Source organism: Rhinolophus hipposideros (assembly GCF_964194185.1).
Source record: "Rhinolophus hipposideros genome assembly, chromosome: 15".
In the NCBI taxonomy this organism is placed as follows: Eukaryota; Metazoa; Chordata; class Mammalia; order Chiroptera; family Rhinolophidae; genus Rhinolophus; species Rhinolophus hipposideros.
Genome location: NC_138061.1, coordinates 24,250,052 through 24,273,976, shown reverse-complemented (window position 1 = coordinate 24,273,976; position 23,925 = coordinate 24,250,052). Strand labels below are relative to the sequence as shown.

General features: G+C 39.2%; 2 protein-coding genes across 6 annotated transcripts in view; both read right to left on the bottom strand.

Annotated features, from left to right (window-relative positions):
• Positions 1 to 12,510, bottom strand: part of ERLIN1 (ER lipid raft associated 1) — a 29,567-nt gene extending 17,057 nt beyond the window's left edge. For all 3 annotated transcript variants that reach the window (XM_081074149.1, XM_081074148.1, XM_081074147.1), the window contains exons 1-7: positions 12,421 to 12,510; positions 11,968 to 12,091; positions 10,145 to 10,226; positions 6,782 to 6,828; positions 4,999 to 5,060; positions 2,674 to 2,799; positions 982 to 1,055 (exon numbers count right to left, since the gene is read on the bottom strand). In XM_081074149.1, coding sequence (XP_080930275.1) covers positions 982 to 1,055; positions 2,674 to 2,799; positions 4,999 to 5,060; positions 6,782 to 6,828; positions 10,145 to 10,226; positions 11,968 to 12,080 — 504 coding nt within the window. In that variant the 5' untranslated portion in view covers positions 12,081 to 12,091; positions 12,421 to 12,510. The remainder of the gene's footprint in view (positions 1 to 981; positions 1,056 to 2,673; positions 2,800 to 4,998; positions 5,061 to 6,781; positions 6,829 to 10,144; positions 10,227 to 11,967; positions 12,092 to 12,420) is intronic.
• A 1,911-nt stretch (positions 12,511 to 14,421) lies between these two features.
• CHUK (component of inhibitor of nuclear factor kappa B kinase complex) overlaps positions 14,422 to 23,925 on the bottom strand; it is a 29,975-nt gene continuing 20,471 nt past the window's right edge. Inside the window, exons 14-21 of one of the 3 annotated variants that reach the window (XM_081073862.1) lie at positions 22,901 to 22,962; positions 21,844 to 21,953; positions 20,618 to 20,667; positions 19,785 to 19,881; positions 19,353 to 19,500; positions 18,675 to 18,811; positions 16,579 to 16,678; positions 14,422 to 15,836 (exon numbers count right to left, since the gene is read on the bottom strand). In XM_081073862.1, coding sequence (XP_080929988.1) covers positions 15,807 to 15,836; positions 16,579 to 16,678; positions 18,675 to 18,811; positions 19,353 to 19,500; positions 19,785 to 19,881; positions 20,618 to 20,667; positions 21,844 to 21,953; positions 22,901 to 22,962 — 734 coding nt within the window. In that variant the 3' untranslated portion in view covers positions 14,422 to 15,806. Of the gene's footprint in view, positions 15,837 to 16,578; positions 16,679 to 17,768; positions 18,086 to 18,674; positions 18,812 to 19,352; positions 19,501 to 19,784; positions 19,882 to 20,617; positions 20,668 to 21,843; positions 21,954 to 22,900; positions 22,963 to 23,925 lie in introns of those variants that run through there. The other 2 variants (XM_081073863.1, XM_081073861.1) reach the window with 2 other exon arrangements.

The window sequence follows — 23,925 nt, the reverse complement described above, 5'->3', positions numbered from 1 at the left end:
ATCTCCTAGAAACTCTGACAAAGGACACCAGAAGCCATACTACCGCTTCTCAGGTAATCCAGATTCAGAACCATGGCTTTCAAATGTTATTGACCATGAATGACCACAGTAAGAAACACATTTTACAGTGACACCCAACATAAACACCTACCCACACACTTACCTAAAACAAGTGTAATTCTGCAGAATGTTGAACTGCCTACACAACCCACCTTCTGATTTCTTTTCCTTTTCAATTCCATTTAATTTAAAATGCTGGTCATGACCCACCCAAACTGATTTTAGAAGCCACTAATAGATTTCAATCCAATCTGAAAAAATACTGACCCAAAAAAGCAGACATGTAACTCTCACCACCCTATCTCCCAATGCCACCACCACCACCAGTTTCATCTGCTCCCTTGCTTTTCACTCAGGCCACGCTACAAACGTGAACTGCTTTCCTCACTCCTCTCCTCCATAGAGATCTTACTAATTCTTCCAGATTTAACTAAAATCCCAACTTAATCAGTCATTTCCAGGCAGACTCTTGAAATGTTCTCTAACTCTAAACTCTTAAAGTAATAATCATCCAATCAATTTGTCTGTCAATTAATACTTTCTTACATCTACTTTGTCTAAAATTATTGTTCAAATCTTACACCTGAAAGCCTTTCTCATAATCTTACTGAGGGCAAGGGTTACTGTTCCACTAAGTTATAACCATTATTGTATCTTAGTAATGCCTCACACATAGCAGTATGTGGACTTTATTTCCTTGTAAGAGCCTCAGCTTATCTGTTTCCTCTAAGAGTTCAGAAGAAAATGCCACCCATGATAAGCTACAAGAGTATTTTATTTTGGCAGAGACCTAAAGTCAAACCGAGAAAGATATTCTATAAATCACCATAACTCTTTGATTAAATAATTGCTGAATAAACAGTCTGATGAAAGGACAATAAAGTCCAAAGCTCTCAAATTTTCCTAGAAAAAAGGGCTTACCTGTATCGTGAGGCCTGGGGCCATGAGGTTTAAATCTTCCTGCAGAGCTTGCTTCAGGTTTTCATCTATTTGATCTGTTTTCGAAGGAAAAAACAACAGCTCTCTTGACACTCAAAAAAATATTTTTACATTGTATTAATATTGAAACAAAACAAATCATTATTAGATCTCAGGTACTACTTTTACAGAGCTTAGACTTTTATGCAGGAGAAAGTGTGAGGAATTATCGAACAAAGAAATTTAAAAAGATGACAAGTAGCTAGTCTAAGTTTATCCAATAAATGCAAAATTCAGGTCTCTAATCTCTTAATTCAGTGTTGTTACTTAATAAGTGCCCTGATTCTCATTAAAAAAACAAAAACAAACAAAACATAAATTCTTATCTTCAGTTAATCTTTACCCCAAATCCCCAAGTAACTAAATTTCATTTCCATGAACCTCTGCCTATCATTTTAGATTTAAAAATAGAGAGGGTGAAAAAAGGGTCATAGGAAGGTGTTTGAAGCATATGAGAATGGACAATAAAGATGTCACTTCACTTGGCCTTGTAACTCATGAATTGTCGATTCACCTCAACAGTACTTTCACCAGTATTAAAAAGACCAATGATGTGACAGATCAGGATAGATGTTTTCTCATACACCGTCCAAGTGGTTATCAGTCATCAACAAGGAAGCAACTGGTAGATTTCTCAATTGATTAACCATCCCTATGCCTGCCTCTAAGAAATTCACTAAGAATTCCAGGAGTGGTCAGAACTTTCACTATTACAAATGAAAATAACTTGTGCAGAAAAGTAACATAGCAGGCCTGCAGCTGCAATCGTTACAAAGGCTTGTTTGCATGGTGGCCCTTGGCTGCCATGTGGGAATTTGGATTCAGAGAGGATTCCCACTATCCCCAGAATGGATAAGAATGACTCACTGTGCCTAAACTGTTTATACAAACAATGTGATTTGTTTGGAACACCTGCTTTCCTTCTGGGAGTCTGGAATTTTGGTATGTGCTAGGCAGAGGGTGCCCATGTGACCAGCCTCCAATAAAAATCCTGGGCTCTAAGGAGCTCCCCTAGTAGAAACCATTTCACACGTGTTGTCCCATGATTCAGTGCTGGAGTAATTAAGTGTACCCTGCGTGACTCCAATGGCAGAACACCCTCGGAAGCTCGTGCCTTGTTTCCTGCAGACTTCACCCATTGCCTTTTCTTTATGCTGATTTGCTCTGCATCGTTTTGCTGTCAGACATCTTAGCTGTACCACCCTGAGTCCTGTCAGTCCTCCTAGCAAATCATCAAACATGGAAGTGGGGCTTGGGAAACTGCAAGACACAGACTTCTAGGTTCCCCAAATTATCTAGTAAAATAGCAACAAAGCTAATTTTTAGGAAGTTATCATAGCAAAAAAAGAATATAATCAATCTACAAGTACTAATCTTTTTCCAAACTCTACCAAGTTATGTATCATGCACTTCAGAAAATGGTTGTCATTCTTAAAATATCTTGTTTGAGTAACTATTAATTTAATCATAAGAAATGTTAAACTTAAGAAATATTTTAAATATAACTGCTCTATCATAAATTCAGAAGTGCTCAAATAGCACGTTTACTAGTAATATTGTTATAGTGTGCATAAATGAGTTGGACCAAGATTTCTTATTGGTTATTTGCATATTTAAAACCAAGGAGAAACTTACCAAACAATTCAATGTAAACTTCCTGAAGTGTGTGAGCACTGCAAAACTGGTTCAGTTCATGGTGGATTTTATTGAAGATTAAGGTCTTGTCATAGTCTGCAGTGTAGTTCCTCACGATATCAAATACTGAAGGAGAAGTACAATTTATGTTTACCCCACATCTTCTAATTCAGTGAAGGTAAACGTTACAGTGATGTGATACACGGGAAATTACCAACAAAACGGTGAAACACAACTCACAAACCTTGATGTGCTCCTTGTGCTCAATTTTCCAGATTTTACTGCATTTTTAATTCTAATGGGCAAGCTTCAAATTCTATACAATGGAGAGTATACATATCTTGTAATAAGGAACTACTAAAGTTTTCAAGCAAGAGCATGAAACAATCAGCTGTGTACTTTGGCAGCAGTATGAGGATGAATCGTGAGGTGCAAAAATCAGAAGCAGGAAAGTGTGAGGCAATTACTGCTAAGCAAAAGTTTAGCGAAGAGGCAAAGAGAAACAGTGGGACTAAAAGAAGGAAGCAGCTGCAAAAGTCCACTTTCACAAAGGCAGGTTGTAAAGGCTGTAAAAAAAGACAGCAGGTTAGAAGGGAAAGAAGCTAACATTTACTGGGCCAGGCTTTATGTCAGGCAATTTATAAACATTAGCATTTAATTCTCACAAAAAAATCTAATTGAGGAAACTGAGAAAACAGAGAATTTCAGAAATGTGCCTAAGGGCACATACTAGACCTACCAGAAGCTGTGCCCTACCTATTAAAACATGCTGCTTTCTCCCTTCAGACCCAAGGACTTGACCCACTGGCCTTCCCTTGGTGGACAGGCCATCAATAAATACTTGCTAACTAACTCATTTGCTTGGTCATTTCCAAATGAATTGGTGATCCAATAGTTTCCTCTTTACCGCCTGCTAGAGAAACAGCATTTCTTCTTCTTCTATTTTTCCAATCATAATCCATTTCACTGATTTGTTACCAGGGGAAGTAGATGAATAAAGACAAGGAAAATACATAATCACTGAAAAATATAATCCAAATCCACTTGACAGTAATACAACTTGCTCTCTGCTCTGAAATCCTTTTGCTATTCGTGCTTGCTCCAGTAACATGAAATTTAGCATGACGTTACATTCCAGTATCTATTTGGTATCATGTCTTCCCAAGTAAAATGAAAACTTCTCAGTGCCGATGTTCTAACTTCACCTTTTAAAATTGTTTTTGCTGAACACAGCATCCCGTATATACTAAGCATGGCAATTTTAATAATAAAGATAAAATAGCAGATCTTTCTATTGAAAGAAGGGTCTTGAAGAGATCCATGTACAGCACAAAAGCTGGAATGTGGAGGCAATCCAAGTGTCCACTGATGGATGAATGGATAAACAAAATGTGGTACATACATACAGTAGAATACTCAGCCTTAAAAAGGAAAGAAATTCCGACACAGGCTACAACATGGGTAAACCTTGAGAACATTATGCTGAGTGAAATAAGCCAGTAACAAAAACACGAATACTGTATGATTCGCAGTCAGAATCATAGAGACAGAAAGTAGAATGGTGGTTGCCAGGGGCTGGAGAGAAGGGGAAAAGGAGAGTGATGGTTTAATGGGTACAGAGATTCAGTTTTACAAGATGAAAAGAGTTATGGAGATGGATGGTGGTGATGGCTGCATAATAATGTGAATGTACTTAATGCCACAGAACTGTACACTTAAAAATAGTTAAGATGATAAATTTTATGTTACCTGTAGTTTACCACAATTGAAAAACAAAAAAAGCTGGAAAAAATCAAATGTAAAAAAAGACTGATTTTCTTCAGAACTTCTAAATAGGTTTTTGATTTGAAAAGCACCCACTCCATCTCTGTGCATTTTTATCTTTTACCAAGAAAATGTTTTCCCCACACAGTGGACTTTGAGATTTGCAAGTTATAGCAAATCTTAACTAGAAAAGATTTTTCTATGGTCACAAATCAATGTGGCACAGGAACTGATCAGTTATATTTTCAGCATGCAAGGAAATTATCTCTCATCCTGACTGGATAAAGTGTTACTTTCTAGGAATTCTAGAAATAATCAATGACTGTCTTGCTCTTTAAAAACGAAGAGAAACCCATACTGTTGCAGAAAGTCGACTTGTGACCTATTTCTGCCACCATTCCTTAGAAATGGAGAAGATTCCAGTGATTATTTTTCATACCTATCAGAAATGAATGAGGTCATAAAAACTTTAAAATTACCTTTCTATTCCTCAGGGAATCTCTTAGTTATAAATACTCTGATTATAACTAAAAACAACAGAATAGATCAGTAGTACCATACCTGCAAAAGGGGCCAACATATTAACCACTTCTATTCGGTCAATATAGATCATGACCCCACCACTAAAAACAAAGAAATGGAAAAAGTATGAGCCAAATACAAATCTGTTATAATCCCAGATCATCAAACATATCACACACAATAGAAATTTAGAAGAAAAATCTAAAGACATATACCACTGACTGATTAAAATGACCCCACTAGTCACTCCTGAGATAACCCTACACACACTCACCTGGCTCCTCTCATAACCTCTGTAACTGCTGCGATCAAATGAGCTCACATGAAGACTCAACCTGTAACCCAGAGCTATGTAGCACTTTGCCCTTACTAACTGAAGATAGCAGCTAACGCAGTGCTCTTCTCAAACTCTTCCATCAAGCAACCAAGTAAAATGGTTCCCCAGGAGGTGTGGAGGCCAGCCACAGTCTGATATTCTTTTGACTTCTTGCCTTAATACTTCACCAAAAGTTTTAATCTACTTTTTATCTGTATTTATTCTAATATGAAAACAAGAATTTTCCCCCAGACCTTCAAGTAAAAGTGACACTTCAGAAAGAAAGGTCTTGTGAATTAATGGCTTCCTATACTTCCTGGCCTACCCTGAAGGGCTTGTGAACCTCAATTTAAGATACATAAAGTTAGAGATTTTAAAACTAAACAACTAAGCCTTCCTACCAACTTACAAGGACAGTTTTTGTTCTCCTAAAAAAGGGTAATACCTGCCTACTGAAAAAAATCTGAGAAACAGAGGAAAGCATGAAGATGAAAAAAAATTTACCCAAAATCTCCCCAGCTGCCAATTTTGAGTCATCTCTAAAGGGAATCCATAAAAGAGAATTACAGATAGACCTAGGGAGAACTTGATAGTAAATATCAAATATCTTTAAAACAGAGGGAATTTGTTCCCTTTTAAAAAGCATTTGTCCTTCCATAGATGTCATAGCCCCTTTTATATAGGCTTATAATAATATTTTAGTCATTTATAACAGAGCATTTAAAAAATACCTTCAACTTTGCATTCTTCTTTTGATACAATTCAACGTACAATTATACTCTAGAAATAATTTGGGTCTTGCTTGCCTGTATCTCCCTAAAATTCTTTAGGGCAGTGATTTTTAAAGTAGGATCCTCAGACCAGCAGCACCAGCAGCACCTGGGAACTTGCTAGAAGTGCAAATTCTTGGGCCTCATTCCAGAGCTACTGAATCAGAAACTAAATTAGATGGCACTTAATACTACAGATGAGAAGATAAGATGATTTCATTTTAAACAATCTGTCACTGAACACTTACTCTGAGTAAAGTGCTGGGTTAGGCACTTTTATATACACTAATTCTAATGCTTATAAGAACTCTGCAAGGTGGGTCTTATTACCTGATTTTTATAAATGAGGAAACTAAGCTTAGAAAAGTCAATAAAGGCATGTGTGGTGGCAAAGAATATATGGGGACTCTGTACTTTCACTCAATTTAGCTATGAATCTAAAACGGTCCTAAAAATAAAGTCTATTAAAAAAAAAACTCAATAAAGCAAATGTGGCAGTGCTGATATTTGAAGTTAGGTCTGCTGGCTCTAAAACCCTACTTTTTTCAATAACACCCTAATGGCTCCTAAGATGGAAAACACCTATTTGGAAATAAGGCTTTCCTCAAATAATGCTTAGAAGAGAAACCCCCCTAAGTTACTATCATGCCTATTTGAAAGATGTTTAAGTGATCACAACTTATTAATAGAAACACCATCTGAACTAAAGGGAGGTTGGTAAGCGAGGAGAGCTTACCTTGTTCCACAAGGCACATTTTTAACTTCATCGGTTTGTAGTGTTGTCTGGGGAGGTAAAAATATCTCATTAATACTCAGGATACGTAGTCTCAAACTACTGGTCCCAGAGGAAAACCTCTGGAGAACTACTGGGACCTAAGTACAGGAGAGCTCCATTACAATTTCAGTCACCAAAGGTCAGCTATCATAGTCATTTCTTTTTGTATCCTAGCAGACACAAAAGCCTTGAGACAAAATATTTTAGAGCTAATGTCTGAATCAGGATGCACTAGAAGAGTTTCAATGTTCAGTCTGAAAGCTTTCATTTTAAACCTCCGAGTCCCTTATTTGCCTGGAGCTGGCCTGGGGTTGCAAACTACACGGCTCACCTACAAGGACACACTGCTAGGACTTGTGCTCTGAACTCGGATTCCACTTCTACTGTTTACAGTGAAGGTAAAAGAGAACCACTATATGCATACCAGTAATCTACAATGCACAGGCAGCCTTGAACTCAGCTGCAACTTTTTCTCTAAAGCAATGGTCAGTATTTTAGTTCAAGCCCAGTGATCTCTCAAATGGTCTGTTGAATTTCCTTTTCAACAGAAGCGCCGCCACCAGCACTGCTCCTCCTGGTGAGCCAACAATCTGGTACAGAATTACTTTGCTCCTGCGCACCTTTGTTCAGATTCAGAATGACTCTCTCGTTCCCTCTGCGGCCTCCAGTAGGTAAGCACCTAGTGAGTGTGTTCTAGACACAAGGCACCTTATTAAGCACAGAGCAACATGCTACTTTATGGAAAACATGGTCCCTGTTTCCAAACAGCTCACTGTCCAACACAGGAAATAACATCCTTACAAAGCAATCCATAACAGGTATAAAATAACAGGGTATAAACTCAATTGTTAGGTATTAAGTGGCAGAGAGTAAAATGATAGTTTGAAAAGCTCTGTGAGGTGAAGTATTTATAAGCCAGGTCTAGCAGGAGAGAAGTAAGTACGGATGAGGCAAAAAAACATCTTAGGTTCAATAAATATCCTATTCGAATACACAAAGTTGAGGACAGACTGTGTGTACAGGTGACAGGAAACAGATTGGCTTGCCTGGAGCAGAAGGGGTGATAGATAAGAGCTGCAATTCTGAGATGAGAACACGGTGCTGTTAGATAGAGTGCCCTGAAATGTTCGCTGGGGGGCTTGGGTTCTCCCTAGTCTATCTTATATACAGCCTCCAAATGAACCTTTCAAAATATGTTTTTTCCTTAATTCCTTGGCTCACATGTGGCACGGTTCTCATTATCCATCATATCTAGAAGCAAAAAAAACCAGATGAGAAGCTAAACTTTTCATTTATTTAGGCTGACTTAGTAAAGGCATGGAAATTCAAAACTGTCAATCCAGGAGACATACTAGAGGATGGATATAATAAGTGGTTGCATACAAAATTCCAGGAGGGAAAAGAACACAATACAACCCTAGGGTTGAGAGATTAGGCTGATGGTAAGCACAGTGACAGATTCTAGGTGGAGTGAGGGGAATTGACGAAGACATGAATTCAATTTATTTTAGTTCCTTCAAAACATTAACCAAATTCAATTTCCATGTTCTACACCAATGTAGAAGGCTAGGTCTCTTAATGTGTTTCAGAAATTCCTAAAAGTAAATTTCTTTATGTCTCATTTGTATAAGAACAATTGTTAAACAGGGTTTTGTAAATATAATTCTTTCCTAGAATGTTATTGTTCCACACATTTGAAAAAAGAACATTCGTATTTAGTCACACTGGCTCCAGCATTTAATTTTTTTTGTAAATGCAAAATTAGTTTACACTGAAATCTTTTTACTAATTTCATTTCCATTTCTTATAAGTATGATAGTTTACTACAATATATGTACATACACACACACACACGTTGTATTTGTTACATGTGCAATTGAATTCTAAAACTTATTTAATGTTCATCGTTTGTATCTTTTATATATATCGCTCCATTAGTATGACTCGACATACCAAGCTCCAGGAAGGAGCTTGGCTCTGAACAGATTTAAAAAGCCTCTAATCTCTAAGGCTCTGATAATCCCATTAATAACATCATCATAGACTGTTTGAACTTTTGGTGAGGTCACATAATTAAAATGCTTTCTTTCCTGGAGGAATAAATGAAGTTTACAGCAGTTAAGTGATTTTTGCTAAGTCATGTAACTAATTGGTGCCAGAGCCAAACCTAAGTCTCCAGGTTTCCGGCCCCACGTTCACTACACCATACTGCTTCTTAAGAAATCAGTTCAGTTTAACAACTTTCACAAGTAGAAAGGTCACGAATATAAATGGGTTACAACCCCTGCCTTCAAGAAGCTTGGAGACTTTCTGAAAAAGAAAATACACACAAAACTTAGAGAACAAGACAACATTATTAAGAGAAATAAGACCACGGGACAAAATTTACAATATAGACTTTAAAAGCTATAGATTAGGAGAGGGACTTGCGATGAGCCTTAAGAAGGCTGGCAATTCGTAGACAAGAGGGAAGGGAGGGAGGGAGAAATGAGGAGAGAAGAGGTGACAGTATGAACCAAGGCAAGAGTGAATAAATAAAATATAAGAAAACAATACGGAAATTGGTCTGACTAAAGGAAGAACACATTTCACTTCAAACAGACACAATTCTTGCCCTAAGCCATCTAAAAGGGAATTGGAAGGAAACCTGGAGGATTTAAGTATTCACAATGAAACTCTCACTTAGTGGGAAGCCTACCTAGACTTAAATTACAAGATAAATACATTAAATTTTCCTGAGTCCTGAAAAATTAGCAGATAGTAGACAAATTTCTGAATTCAAAGATTTATAATCACACTGAGTGTGCAAGAGTAGAATCCTGTTTTGTCATCTTATGTCTAAGGTTCCACATAAAATTGTGCTTAATGTCTCAGACAAAAATGTGAGGCAGAAAAGCTGTGTATTAAAATTCAGATCCACCATGTTAACAGTAGCCCAAGAGCTTGCCTCTATGGAAACCAAACACTGTTCTAAACCAAGTAATCACCGATTTGTATTTCTAAGTGTGTTCTAAAGTCCAGATTTTATTTTCACTGCATCGACAGAAAACTTGCTGCACACCACTATATAGACGGGAGAAATCAGTTCCAGTCAGTTTTTCCAAGCTGCCTAGGTATTACTGCTTATATACTTCAAAAAGAGTGAGGTGGTTCAAAATCATAACCTGTGCTGTGACAACTGTACTCTGAACTTTAATTTCTGCATTCAAGTAAATACCACCATTTGCTTAAGCAATAAGGAAATGTATCTCCACCCACAAATGTTGTAACTGTTCCTGTCACACCTGTCTATCCAGTGTGGAGGCTTTCCTAAGAATTACTCACCTGCACAGATCTGAACGTAGTAATGAAAGGCAACATGATATGATAGCCTGGTCCACTGGGGTTAGTTAGTAAAGCTCCTCCCCTGCAAAAAGATGTTTCAATTTGACAAGATTATAAAGAGAGAAATTCTCTTTCCAAATTTAAAATGCTGTAATAAATATTCACTGTTACTCATGCTGCTGACCTATTAAAGCTTCATTAATATGAATTACTCACGATGAACAACTGCTGGTACCTAAAATATCTGCCACAGCTAACAAGGTGAAAATATCACATTAAGCTGCCGATGTTACAGCTTGTTTCATAAGCTCGACCAACCATACCTCTGGGTCTCCAGCACTGCGCTCAGCTACAAAGGATTCTCCTCGGTCTTTAACCATCTGAGAAGTACTTGTGAAAAAAACATTCTAAGGCTCTTAGTTGCTATACTTTAATTGCACATAACACCAGTTCAAAACATAATACATTTAATCACCATGTTGAAACAAAAATGACACAAACTTTCAAGGGAGGAGCGAACTTCAAGAGTCTTAATCTACCTACAAGGCAATTAAAATACTGCGGATATAAAATCTATATAATAAAAAACAAAAAATTAGCATAGAAAGATAAAGGGTAAGGGAATACAACTATAAATAGATAGGACGTAAGTATGGACTTATTCACCAAATGCTGGAATGTGTTATCTATGAAAGCACATCTTGGAAATTATAAAAGGGGGGCATTTGGGGGGCAGATATAAAAAAAAAGTCCTATTTTACATTGTGAAGAGCAACTTCATAGAACTTAAGTTTGTATCTTGAAAATAGACACAGGTTTGCAAAAAATCCGTAACAAATAACTAAAAAAAGATGAACTGTTTTAGGTCCATCCCTAAGTCTTTGAGAGCCATGCTTTGAAAAGCTCTTTCCTTGGTTTTACTGCCAAGACAAGACGGAAATATGGACTAATCTGTCATTTTTTATGCTAGACCTCCACCTGCTAAGACGTATCACTACACTTGTGTTTGAAACTAGTGTTTCATAAAGACTGTTTCTAAGACTCAAATGGATCGACAAGTAGAAAATACCACTTTGGGGGGATGATGGAAACAAGAAGTGGAAGCCCTTTCAAATACACCATTAGCACCATTTCTCCAGACTGTCCTCTGTCTGTATCCAAAAGAACTGGTGGTACTATGTTGAAGGAAAAGCTACTCGAGCTCAACTGGAGAGCAACACACTCCACACCACTCCTTTCCTCAACCTGAAAAGAAAGGGTAAGGTGGCAGGAGGGTGGTCCATCAACGCTGCGTTTATGTCTCCAGGTCCAGGGAAGATATACGAGTAAAAACAATTGTCACGGTCCTCATTATTTGGCCTTATAAGCCAAAACCAGACACTCGGGGCTTTTAAAAGAAAAAAGAAAAATCTAAAGAACCATCACAGACCCGACCCAAGTTTCTAACTTGCATCTAAAGCTGCAAACTGAAAGCCTGCACCGTTGTACGGAATACAACTATTTATCCATTTCCTCGGTTACGTCTGCCTGCCTTCCTTTTTTCTACAAATAACTGCACCGACTGTCGACCAGGAATAACTGTAGGGACTCTTACCCTCGGCACGAAACGGACGTAGTACTGAAAGTGTCCACCACCGGGAGGGTGCTCTGCAAAAGCCTTCCTTTCGCCCCCCTACTCTCCCCAGCGCTGGGAGGACAATCACTTCCGAGGACTGGGGAAGGCTCTCCCGGACGCTACAGAGGCCACAACTGCTCAGACGCTCCTCTACCCGGAGTCCCCTCTACCTGCTGGAGAAGCTGCGCGGGCTGCACACGCTGCTCACCTGTAGTACACAGCCAGGTGTCCTTCCTCGATCTTGTGGATGGAGGCGTAGAGGAGGACAACCACCAGAGCCACCACCGCAGCCACCAGAACCCGGGCTTGAGTCATATTCATGCTTGTTCCTCCTGAATGGAGGAGGAAAGAACCCCACGGCCCGTGGGTGACAAGCCTACCCCCTCGTTTCCACCGCCTACCGCCGGACAACTGGCTCCCTCCCGCAGGCCGCGCCGGGAGTCCTGTGCCTCTTTTCCCTCCTTCTTTCCTCCTCGCAGAACCCGTTCTCTCCCCGCCAACCTCTCCGCGGGAGGCGGCCCGCAGGCCGCCCCTGCTCAGTAATCGTCGTGACACCCCCTCTCCCAATGGCCGCTCCCCCCCCGCCCCCCGCCGCAGAATGCACTGAGAAGGGGGCCAGGGGCAGAGTTCGAAGGGAATCCGACCCCTCCGCGGTGCTCACCGACCCGTGACGCATCGCCCCCGCCCGCACGTGCAGCCGCCTCCCCGGCCACGCCAACCGCCGCCAACCGCCGGCCCCGCCCACTCGCCCCGCCCTGCGGCTGCGCAGGCACGCACGCCGACGCAGTGCTCGCCCTGCCACTAAAGAGACGGGGAGCGGACGGGACAAAATTCTCCCCGCTGCCCTCCGCGCGATTTCCCTTGAAGGTACGTAGGCTCGGTTTTGTGCACTGCTGGTTTCCTGCTCCGGAAGAGAAGTGGGCAATCGGGAATAAGGGATGCAGAGAAAGCAGACGGCCTCCTGTTCTTTTGCAGAGACCCGCCCCTTCACTCAGTGTGGTAGCTGTTCCGTTTATGACCTTTTGCGGTTTATACCGAACTCTATGTGGCAAGCACGTGCTTCACGGACAGATCCTGCACTGAATTCAGGAGCAACCAGAATTATGGCCAAATAAGAGGGAAGTTCAGAAGAGGAAGGTATTCAATCTAACCGCATATTCACTCAAGTATTTTTCTGAGCGCCTATAATGCCAGCGTGATGATGCAGTGAGGGCTTTATGAAGGCCATCCAAGCAATAGGAACAGCGTCCTCCAGGAAAGCACAAGAACAGTGAGCATTTGAGCTTCCTTGAAGCCAGTATGATGGAAAGAAGTAGGATGGTGGGCTAGGCTAGGCTCAGATTTTGAAAGACTCAAATGCACTTTTTTCTTCAAGGAGCGGGTACTGGATAGCTACAGAATTTTTCCCTGCATATTCTTTTCTTTTACAATATCCATTATGTGCATGTTACCCAAAACAAAAAGGACAAAGTTAGAGTAGAGATGGGAGTGAGATGGATAAATACAAGGGAAATAAGGGCAGCATATTAGAGTAGGTTGGGCAAGAATGGTTACTGTAAGCCTTGAAAGGCTAGCAGTGGGAGCACAACTGGACAAGTAGGCTGAGATTTAAGGACTCTGAACCTCTTGGGCAGGGAAGTTTGGGAAAGCAGTGCTTTAGGGCCAGTGAGTCTGCAAAATGGCTTAGAGGAGAGACACAGACTGGAGGCAGGGAAGCAAAGTGGTTAGACAATTTCAGGTCCAAAGTTATAATGGCAGTAACTGGAAACAGGAAGGGGTAAATAGAATCAATTCTCCATGAAAGCAAGCCCTCCCAGACCACTTTACCCTCTCCCTTCAATAAGTGCATTTACCTGTATCATTCATTTGACTCTTACTACCTAGGAATGTCTAGGACCTTGTTGGTTCCAGATAGATGATATCTGCAGAGCTTCGCTATTTTAACTCACGAAAAGCAAAAAATGAAAAATAACTTGTCCCAGTCTGTTTTCTCTTTGCAGAACTGTTTTGCCCACTCTCTTGATTTCTAGTCTGAGAGGGGCAAGGAACCCCTCCCTGTGCCAGTAACAGTATCAGATGACTAAAAAGTTAGAAGACAACCCAAGGTTTCAAACTTAGAAAAAATAGGGATGGTGTGACTAAGTTTACAGGGCAAGATATGAGCATGGTTTTTAGACCATGAATAGTGGTGACAGAATATCTCAGGTGAAAACACTATATTAAAGCAGCTACCCAATGTGGTCTTTACTATAAATCCTGTATAATTCCATACAGGAAAATACAGTAAGAGCCTATTATGTTACCCTCTGCTCCAATTCCAATTCATGGAAACTTGAAATTTTCCCAAGTCATATTCAACTACAGTTGACCCTTGAACCACACACGTTTGAACTGTGTGAATCCACTTATATGCATTTTTGTTTTCAATAAATACAGTTAACCCTTCTTATTTGTGGGTTTCGTGTCTGCAAATTCCATGAATCAAAAATGGTATTTTCGCATTCCCAACCTCGGTGGGATGAATCCACAGATGCGAGGCACCAACTATAAAGTCAAAAGTTCTATGTGGATTTTCTGCTGCGTGAGACTTGATGCCCCTAACACCACTCATTGTTCAAGGGTCACCTGTATTCATGTGATTTTAATGAATAGAGTCAAAAAGTAATTTAAAAATCATTTAATACACAAAGTGAAAAACTATAATACAAAAGCATTTCACATTTTTTTAAAAAAACAGTATTTTCTAAATTACTTAACAAATGATAGATCCACAATCCTTAATCTGAAATTGTTAGGGCCAGATGTCTCAGAATTAGAAATTTTCAGATTTTAGAAACATAATTCAGTGCATATGCCATATTACATAAACCTCCAGCAGGGTCTGTGGCAGCACCCTCCCCACCGCCAAATAATCAAACATGTTAATATTTCTGCAGCAAAATAAATGAATATTCACACTAAATGGGATAAGTATGTTCAGTGTTACTTCATGTTAATTTGCAAGCAAGTGAGTTTTGTTATCACGCATCTGAAAAACCTTGTTTTCAAAGCTTTTTGGAATCACAGATAAGGGCATGCAGACCTTTATAAATTTGTACAAGACACATGAAAGATTCCTGAAACAAATGACCCATTTTTACAAATGAAAAAAAATAAGTTTTCAAATACATTATAAATTAACAGGCATCTCTTTAATATTACTAAATGTACATCTTAAATACATATACACATAGAACACTTAAGATTTATCAGTCAATTGGTATTGAAGGCACAGATACACAATCCCTTCTATAGGAAAGGAATACTATCAAATGTGCAGTAAAATGGAAAATGGGATTGACCCAACTCCTTATGATGCCAGGAAGAGCACTGCTGAGTGCAACACAAGGAGGTAGGGGTTATTCTTCAAGAAGTACAACTTTACTTGTGAGCAGTCTCTTCCACAGAAACACAGGTAGACAACTTTTACTTAGAACATACATTGAGGTTTCTTTTCTGTATATACAGAGGGTGCCAAAAAAATGTATATACATTTTAGGAAAGGAAAAAAACTATTAAAATTGTAATACTCAACATATACTGTTAACAAAAAAATGAATACAAGTCACTTTTGACTTCTGCAATTACAAGAGGTGCTCAAAGTGGTTACCATCAGCGTCCAGGCACTTTTGATTACAGCGAACTACTGCTTGAGCAACGGTGACCAAAGTGTCCACGTATATAGTTTTTGGCACCCCCAGTATTACTTTTGGCCTAATGCCGAAAAGTTAAGTGTTAAAAGATATTTTTAAACAGTTATGTTTTACGAAGTTTAAAGACAAATGGATTGCAATGATAGCTAAGTAGCTGTAGTATTAAACAAATTCTGTCAGTTCAGGGATTAAGATTACCAAAAGTCAAAATATTGCTCTTATAAAATCATGTAGTTTTTTATCACAGCCATTTCTTCCATTGAATGATATCTGAAGAATGGTCTCATGGGAGAAAAACAAATTTCCAACACGTGCAACAACTTCCAAACGTTTGGGACAGTGAATAAGTGGCAAGTCATTCTGTTAACCAACTCCAATCAAGATTCTAAAACCAGGCATGAAAAAGTTACAATTAGATGTTGACGATAAGTGGTAGATTTATGGGTTCATTTTTACAGATTTTCTGTATGTTTGGGCATTTTATAATCAAAAGTTGAAAAATCAAAACTATAAATAGGTTACAATTAGTGTTTACTATATTTTCTGCTAATTCAAAACTACTTCAAAGTTTTCATAAATATTTGGAGCAAATAATTAATAAAAGAAGAAATATACAGAGTTGACATCAAGACTAAATAATAGTAGGTTAGTTCAGTCAACACTTTATTGTAGTTTCTCCAAGTTTTAACAAATGAGTGATTCATAGTAGTAACTAAATCTTCTTAATGTAAAAACTATTAATTACAACTATATTAACAGGATTCATTTTGTATACAGCAATTACTGTATCTGAATTATAATATAAATCCTGTCCCATCTTATTGGAGAAAATTGATTGCTGAAACAAAAAGATACAAACATTCAATCTCAATGGTCACGTTGCAAAGAAAGCTCACATTCATTAAATTAAATCAAATTTGACCAAAAATGCAACTGTTGAAGATTACTGATGAGATGACACAATCCTAGTAAAACCATGAATAAGAGAAGATGGGGATTTGAGGTCAAGGTTATTGCTTGAATGCTCTCTTTCCTCTGAGAAATGCAAGGTAAAGTTAGCATGGAAAGTTAAACGCTTTGCACCCAACATACCTAAAACACACCTCCACATCCATATAAAAACTCACCATCATTCTACTGCTCTGTTCCTCATTTGCTTTATGAATAATAGTGCTTAAATGGCCAAGACAGTTCAAATTTTCTTCTATCATTTGTGCCAAAGTCTCCCTGTGGGATGAAAAAACAAAGTCTTTTCAAATTCAGCAAAGGGGCATATGAATTTCCTCTATTTTTTGGTCCTCAGGGTCAGGATGATCAAAGCCTTTCCTGCAACCCAGCACCCCAATGCAGCTGATTCCTAAAGTCTCCAGTTTCCTCATCCTTCCCACTCAGAGGCACAGTCCTGCTTGTTACTCCAAGTGTTGCCTCTGCCCAGCTCTAATGATAAGTCCACTGTAACTCCAATCTGATTTTTTCTGAAACATAAGTGGCACTTATACACAACTCCCCCCTCCACAACCTCCGAAAATGCTAACGGGGGGGAAAAAAGATCTTTGTTGCACAGACATGAAAGATCTCATTTTGTTTCTGGAGTATATCCTTTTGCTTACAAGTAGTAAAAACAGCATGCTTACTTCAGAGACACAAATGAAGGGGAGAATATACAAAAGTACAATCTGTTCTGCAAAGATCAGGGAAGGTGGACTGATTGGAAACTACAGGTGACAGCAATAAAAAAGGAAACAAGCAAGCTGATTTCTGAGGACAGCAAAAGAAAACAGCATGACAGGGAAGCTGTCCAGAACCAAGAAGTATCCCTGGAAGTTTTTATTGGAAAGAAATCCTGATTCTAGTTTTCTCCTTCCATGCTTTCCTCTTCCCTAAGGCCCCTCTCCTCACCTTTTACTAACCATCAGAGTCCCCACCTGCTAGAATCAGTTGTAGGCCATGGATGATAGCGACTATTAGCTTAGAACTAAACTCGAATTCAGCTCTTATTCAACAGATGGCAAAATTAAGGCCAACAGTTCCCGATCCATGGTGATTAAGTACCACTGGTACATACTAATAGAAATCAGTTTTCCTTTATAATGTATTCCTACTGGAAAATATATTTAAAATTCCTGTCCGATACACTTATACGAACCACAACCTCAAATTGGAAATTATCTGTATAGAGGTGACATGTGCAACCATTAGCATCCCCTAACAAACCTGAAAGTCCTTAATGAAAGCAAAAACATTAGTAATGTATGAAATTTTGTTTAACTCTGATTAATGGAGTATTTCCTGAAGTCTATATAATGAATTACAGCCTGTGCTGTAGCTGTGGCTGTATTACATTGGGCCAAGTTTATAATGACCCCTGGAATTTGCTTTCTTTACAAAAATAAAATACCTGCTATCAGCTTGCCTTCCTGCCATGTACTTTTCTCTCATAAAAGTAGAGGACAGAATGTGCAACCTCATGACCTCCTGAGCAGTGATGGAACATGGCTGCACATCTGCAAAACTAATTGTGGGCAGAGCTTCCAGGGAAATGCTGCTGCTGTAGAAGTCTCCGTGAGTTGTGAGAAAAGCAACAACACACAAGCTAGCAAAGAGCCACTGGCTCTGGCTGTGGCACATCTAATGCTGAGAAAAATAACAGATGGATAGTCATTCAGCTTTTAGCAGAAGAGTTAGTGATTAATAAAAGACTTCAAACTTCAGTTCGTATTTGCAAAACTGATTTAAGGCACTGAAAAAAGTCTGATATTAGAAATACTAAGTTATAAAAGAGAGTAGATTCAACTCAACAATTCATTACAGGGATGATCAAGGTCCCCAAAATGATAAATGCAAAAAGATAGCATAATTTCTCAGTGATAAATGGTTAAGGAAGGAATAAAGTTTGGGTAAAAGAATTGATAAACCAATAACAGAAAGAGAACTTAGAACTTGGATTGAGCTAATAACGATTAACATCTGCTGAATATTTATTTCCTAACACTTTACATACATCATCTAATCCAATTTTCACAACAGTTCCAATTGTACAGGTGAGGATATATGAACAGTAAAAGAGTCAAATTAATTGCACAAGGTTATTACAAAGGGACAGTCAGGACTTAACCCTGGTCTAAATGCACCGAAGATTATGCTTCAACCACTGTGCTCTACTGCCTCATTTCTGCCACTGCTCTTGAAAACACAACTATCTATTGTTACAAAGTGCACCCACCCATCTTGAGGAGTTACCACACATGACAGAGGATGTTCACGTCCTGCTGAAGTCGGGGGCAGCCATGCTGATGCCTGAGGGGGAGTCACTGCACCTTCTAGACTGGATCCTACCAGGGACCGGGCTGAACTCTGTGTCTGCAGGAAAATAAAAATAAGATTAAAGGCAAGCACCTCCACTGATTCATACATTTCCTACCCTATTCTTAAGACACTTCCATCACTACTTACATGCAGAGTATTCTGCACAAAACTATCCCCACCTGTACATACCACTACTAACTGTCCTGTCCTCAGCCCCTTTCTTCATTGACTAAAACCAAATGTATCTACCCATCGAATTCCACTTTCATTGGAGGAAGGAAAAACAAACAGTTGAACAAATGGTTTATTAACTAGTCAGACACATCTAGCCCCAAACCGGGGTGGGATACCCACAGTGGTCCAGGGCTGGGAGGAGTATAAAAACAGGAGACTGGAAAGGAAAGAGTTAATGAAGGGTGATCATGAAGTGCTGCAGGTGAGCTGCTAGTCAGACATCAAGCAAAGAACACAAGCATCAGCCCAACATAAACTATACGTGTCTTCAAGAGGCCCCAGATGGTGCTGATAAAAATGCCCTTTACCGGGAAAACAGCAAATCAATATCACATTAAATAATTCATTAAGAGTTACTTACACAGGCAATTTTAAGGAGATGCCATATTTCTTTCTGCCTCTTTCCCTGCATAAACATGACCGTATTGTCAGCTTCTTTGATGCTACTGAGGGCCATTTCCACCTTGGGCAGTAAATCAATAATCTTCTGCTTGCAGCCCAACAACTTGCTGGAGAGATGAAATCAGTGTCAGACATTTACAAATCCCCCAAGATCGTGCACCATACCCCCAAATCCAGCGGGGGAAACGAACCACAATCAGTGTTAGTTTTAATGACTCATCTCCAAAGCAATGCACACAAACAGGACACCTAAATACACACAACTATGGTCAAGCTACCCATGGTACTGCCAGAACATCCTGGGTCTAGTATATTTACCAAAACGGGGTATTACTCTTGGACAGCAACAGGACACGTTTATTTTCAGTAGGAAATAAAACCATGTTTCTACCTGAGATGACCAAACAGCTCCTTGAGAACCCGGTCCTGACTCTGCACAGTGTGCACAATGACCTTCACCATCTCTGTGCTGTCGCTGTACGAGTGATCTGCAAAAGACCTCAGTCAGCGGGGACAGCCTCCCTTCTGCATGAACACATCAGCCTCCAGACAAAAATTCCTAAAACTCTGAAACTGAAACTGTGTTAATAACATCTCCACTTAAATTCCAAACTGGATTAAAAGATTTTGAGATTATATATCTATAAATAATTATATATCTAAAAACAAACGATGTGTGTGTGTGTATAATGTATGTATACATCACTGTAGCCTCAGAGACCTTAGCTGCCTATTTCGAGAACAGCCTTAGCTATTTTTAATCCATACTAACCCAAGTCCCAGACACGTGTGCAGCCTTCTAGCCAGAGATCAATTTTTCTTGGGTGAGTAGTATCATTTATTTAGAAACAGTAGGATCATTCTTCAAAAGGAATTGTTTTGCCAATGAAATAAGCAGTTCAGTGACCAGGTGCAAACGAAGGCATCATTTTCAAGGTAAACTGCTTTGGTCTAGCACACGGGCCTGCTCTTACCACTCCACACCTGAAACCACAGCATCAACTTCTTTCCAACCTCTCTAACCTTAAAGCAGCACTTGTTTTTTCTCAGTTCCTTTTTTCTTTCTTTCATTCCTTCCTTTCACTTGCTTTAAAATTTTTTCTGTCTCAATTTTCCTATTTTGCCTTCCCAATCTCTTAAATTCTCACAAACTAAAAGATGTTGTACCATAAACATCTCAAGTTTCCTAAAATGCCTTTGTGTACTATGATAAAAGTGTCTTACCTGATGGTCTATGTTTTAACTGCTTATACAGATCAATGGCACGCTGTTCCCTATGAAAGAGAAAACATGCTTATATGTGACGATAATTTAATGACTAATAATTCACAACTTGAAATGAACAATATTTGAATAGAGTAATGAGTCCATTTTAAAGAACACATTGCCAACGAATATTTCACAGAGCATTTCACTAGGTAATAAGCAAGATCTTAAAATGTAAAGTTTAATATACGTTTTATTTGCTGCGGTCTACCACCACATATACAATATCTTTGCACCAGAAATACTTAAATGGGCAAAAATTATGGCGTGTGGTTAGAGAAAAAAAATCTGAAACTTCTAATCCAAACATTTAGGAAGTTAACCTCATTTAGGGCATTTAATAGACAATACCTTGGCTCAGAAGTATGGTAAGTAGGGAAATAGTTTGTAACTTAGAATACCTGAAAAATTCTTAACACTCACATGAAAAGATACTTTGATTAAAACAGCCAAGGTCAAGTCAAAGAGTTATTTCTAAAATTTCTGGTGACTAAGAAAAAAATCTTCCTTTTGAAATATGATGTGGGCCAGCCCGGTGGCTCAGCCGGTTAGAGCTCCGTGCTCCTGACTCCGAAGGCTGCCGGTTCGATCCCACATGGGCCAATGGGCTCTCAACCACAAGGTTGTCAGTTTGATTCCTCAAATCCCACAAGGGATGGTGGGCAGCGCCCCCTGCAACTAAGATTGAACATGGCACCTTGAGCTGAGCTGCCGCTGAGCTCCCGGATGGCTCAGTTGGTTGGAGTGCATCCTCTCAACCTCAAGGTTGCCGGTTCGACTCCCCCCAAGGATTGTAGGCTGCGTCCCCTGCAACTAGCAACGGCAACTGGACCTGGAGCTGAGCTGCGCCCTCCACAACTAAGACTGAAAGGACAACAACTTGAAGCTGAATGGCACCCTCCACAACGAAGATGGAAAGGACAACAACCTGACTTGGGAAAAAGTCCTGGGAGTACACTGTTCCCCAATAAAGACCGGTTCCCCTTCCCCAATTAAAAAAGAAAAGAAAAAATATAACACAGGTGTAAAAAAAAAAAGAAAGAAATATGATGCCAACAAATTTGGGGAAAGGAGAACTATAGAAAATAACCACATATAGACTTAATCTGCCAGACGGACACAGAAAGAACCACCTGCTACAAAAAAATCAGACATCAATAGTACCGACATGAATACATCCTTACAGAGATTCCATCAAGTCTCCCTGACGTCTTCCATAGGGGCTCTTCTGTAGCTCCATGATTTCAGTGTGCAGGGACATGATCTGATCCTCCAGATATCCAATGACACCCACCTAAAATATGATGAAATACAAGAGAAATGACAGGATCACCACCATTCAACACAGAGAAGAACTCAGAGAATGACTTGCTGCTACAGTAGAACTAGATGAGTTATATGAAACACTAATTTTGTTCAAGCCTTTTTATCTTTCAGCTTCTAACACTTAATCTTTCACATGAGGACATAACTTATTCCTATGCTTCTCTTATCTCGCCTGACGACAGTAAACGACTAACATTTGGTTTCTCCTCCTGAGAAGCAAAAAGATGGAAGTGTCACTAACAAGACAGAGGACAAGTGGCCATCAAAACCACTGCATCTCAGTTCTGTGATTTTCATTGCTTCTTGTTCCTGACTGTCTTGAATAAGGATGAAGCAAGATAAAGACCATGATCTCCCACCCGAGGATACCGACTGCCCTAACCATGTCCTCAGGTTAAGTACTGGCATCAAGGACAGCCATAATTTAGTGGAACCATGGACAGATGTACCAGGTAAGAAAGGAATCTGCCACCTAGAGGATGATCTATCTAGTGTGACCATACAATTTATTGTCCAAACCTGCATAATTTTGAGAGTGAAAAGGAGCAGTATTGATAATTATGGCAAGATAGGTATAAACGGACTGTTCCAGGTAAATCAGAAGTGCAGCCACCCTATCTAAACCAGTCAAAAAAATAACAGTGATAACTACCACTTATTATTTATTCCCATTTAATCTGCATGACCTTACTAAAAAATGCATAGTATCATAATATGGAAACTAAAGCTCATTGTGGCTAAAGCCCGTGTTGTTACCCACTATAGTACTTCCCTCTACATACACAAAACATCTACTAGATATTTGTCTGATATTCAGGAATGACATGAAAATCCTTTACATACCCAAACCAAAGAAAGTTTCTAAGGGAGACTGCAGGAATTAATAAACACACAGAATAAACTCTGTAATTTTACCTCAGCATAATGGATAGCCTTTTCTTCCATTTCCTTCCATGCTTTTAACATTTTTTCTGAGGCTAAAAAAAAAGTCTTAATTGGTTATCGCAGAAATAGCCATAGCTTTAATTACTGACCTACCCACCTCCTTGCCACATCAACATCAAAAACGGTGTTATAGGTTGAGTTGTCCCCCCGAGATGATATGTTGAAGTCCTAACTCAGAACTTTAGAATGTACCCTGATTTGGAAACAGGGTCATTGCACATATAATTAGCTAAATTACGATGAGGTCATCCTGGAGTAGGGTGGACCCTTACTACAGTACGACTAGTGTCCTCAAAAGAAGCAACACAGACACAGACAGATGAAGGAAGAGCTCCATTTGATGACAGTCAAAGACTAAAGTGCTCCGGCTGCTAGCCAAGGAACACCAAGGACTGCTGGCAAAGCACCAAGAAGCTGGGGGAAGCAAGGAAGAATTTTTCTCCACAGGTTTCAGAGGGAGCCTGCCAACACCTTGATTTTGTACTTTTAACCTCTGGAACTGAGACGATAAACTTCTGTTGTCGTAAGCCACCCAGCTCATAGTAATTTGTTACAATAGCCCTAGGAACTAATACAGATGGTTTTCTCTTTTTAAAAAAGAAAGAATTTTTAAGGTAATATATGAACATATTTTTTTAAATCAAACATTATAAAAGGATATAAAAAGAAAAGACTCTGTCTCTCTCCCCTTTACCCTCCACTCTAAGAGATCTTATTGTTATATAATCATTTGCTATATAGACACGTACCCTTTTCCCTCACTGATGAGACCATCTATACATACTTTTCTTTCTTTACTTTTTCCCAACTTAAAATGATCCAAGTGATCTTTAGGTCTACCTCATTCTTTTTTTAACACTTATGTAAGATATATAGCTGACAATGCAAAAACAATTTGGCCAAATAATTATGTTTTGCCATTCACCAGAATACCTATAATACACAACTAAAAATAAAACATCAATCATAGAACCAGCTCTAGTGGGTAAACTTAC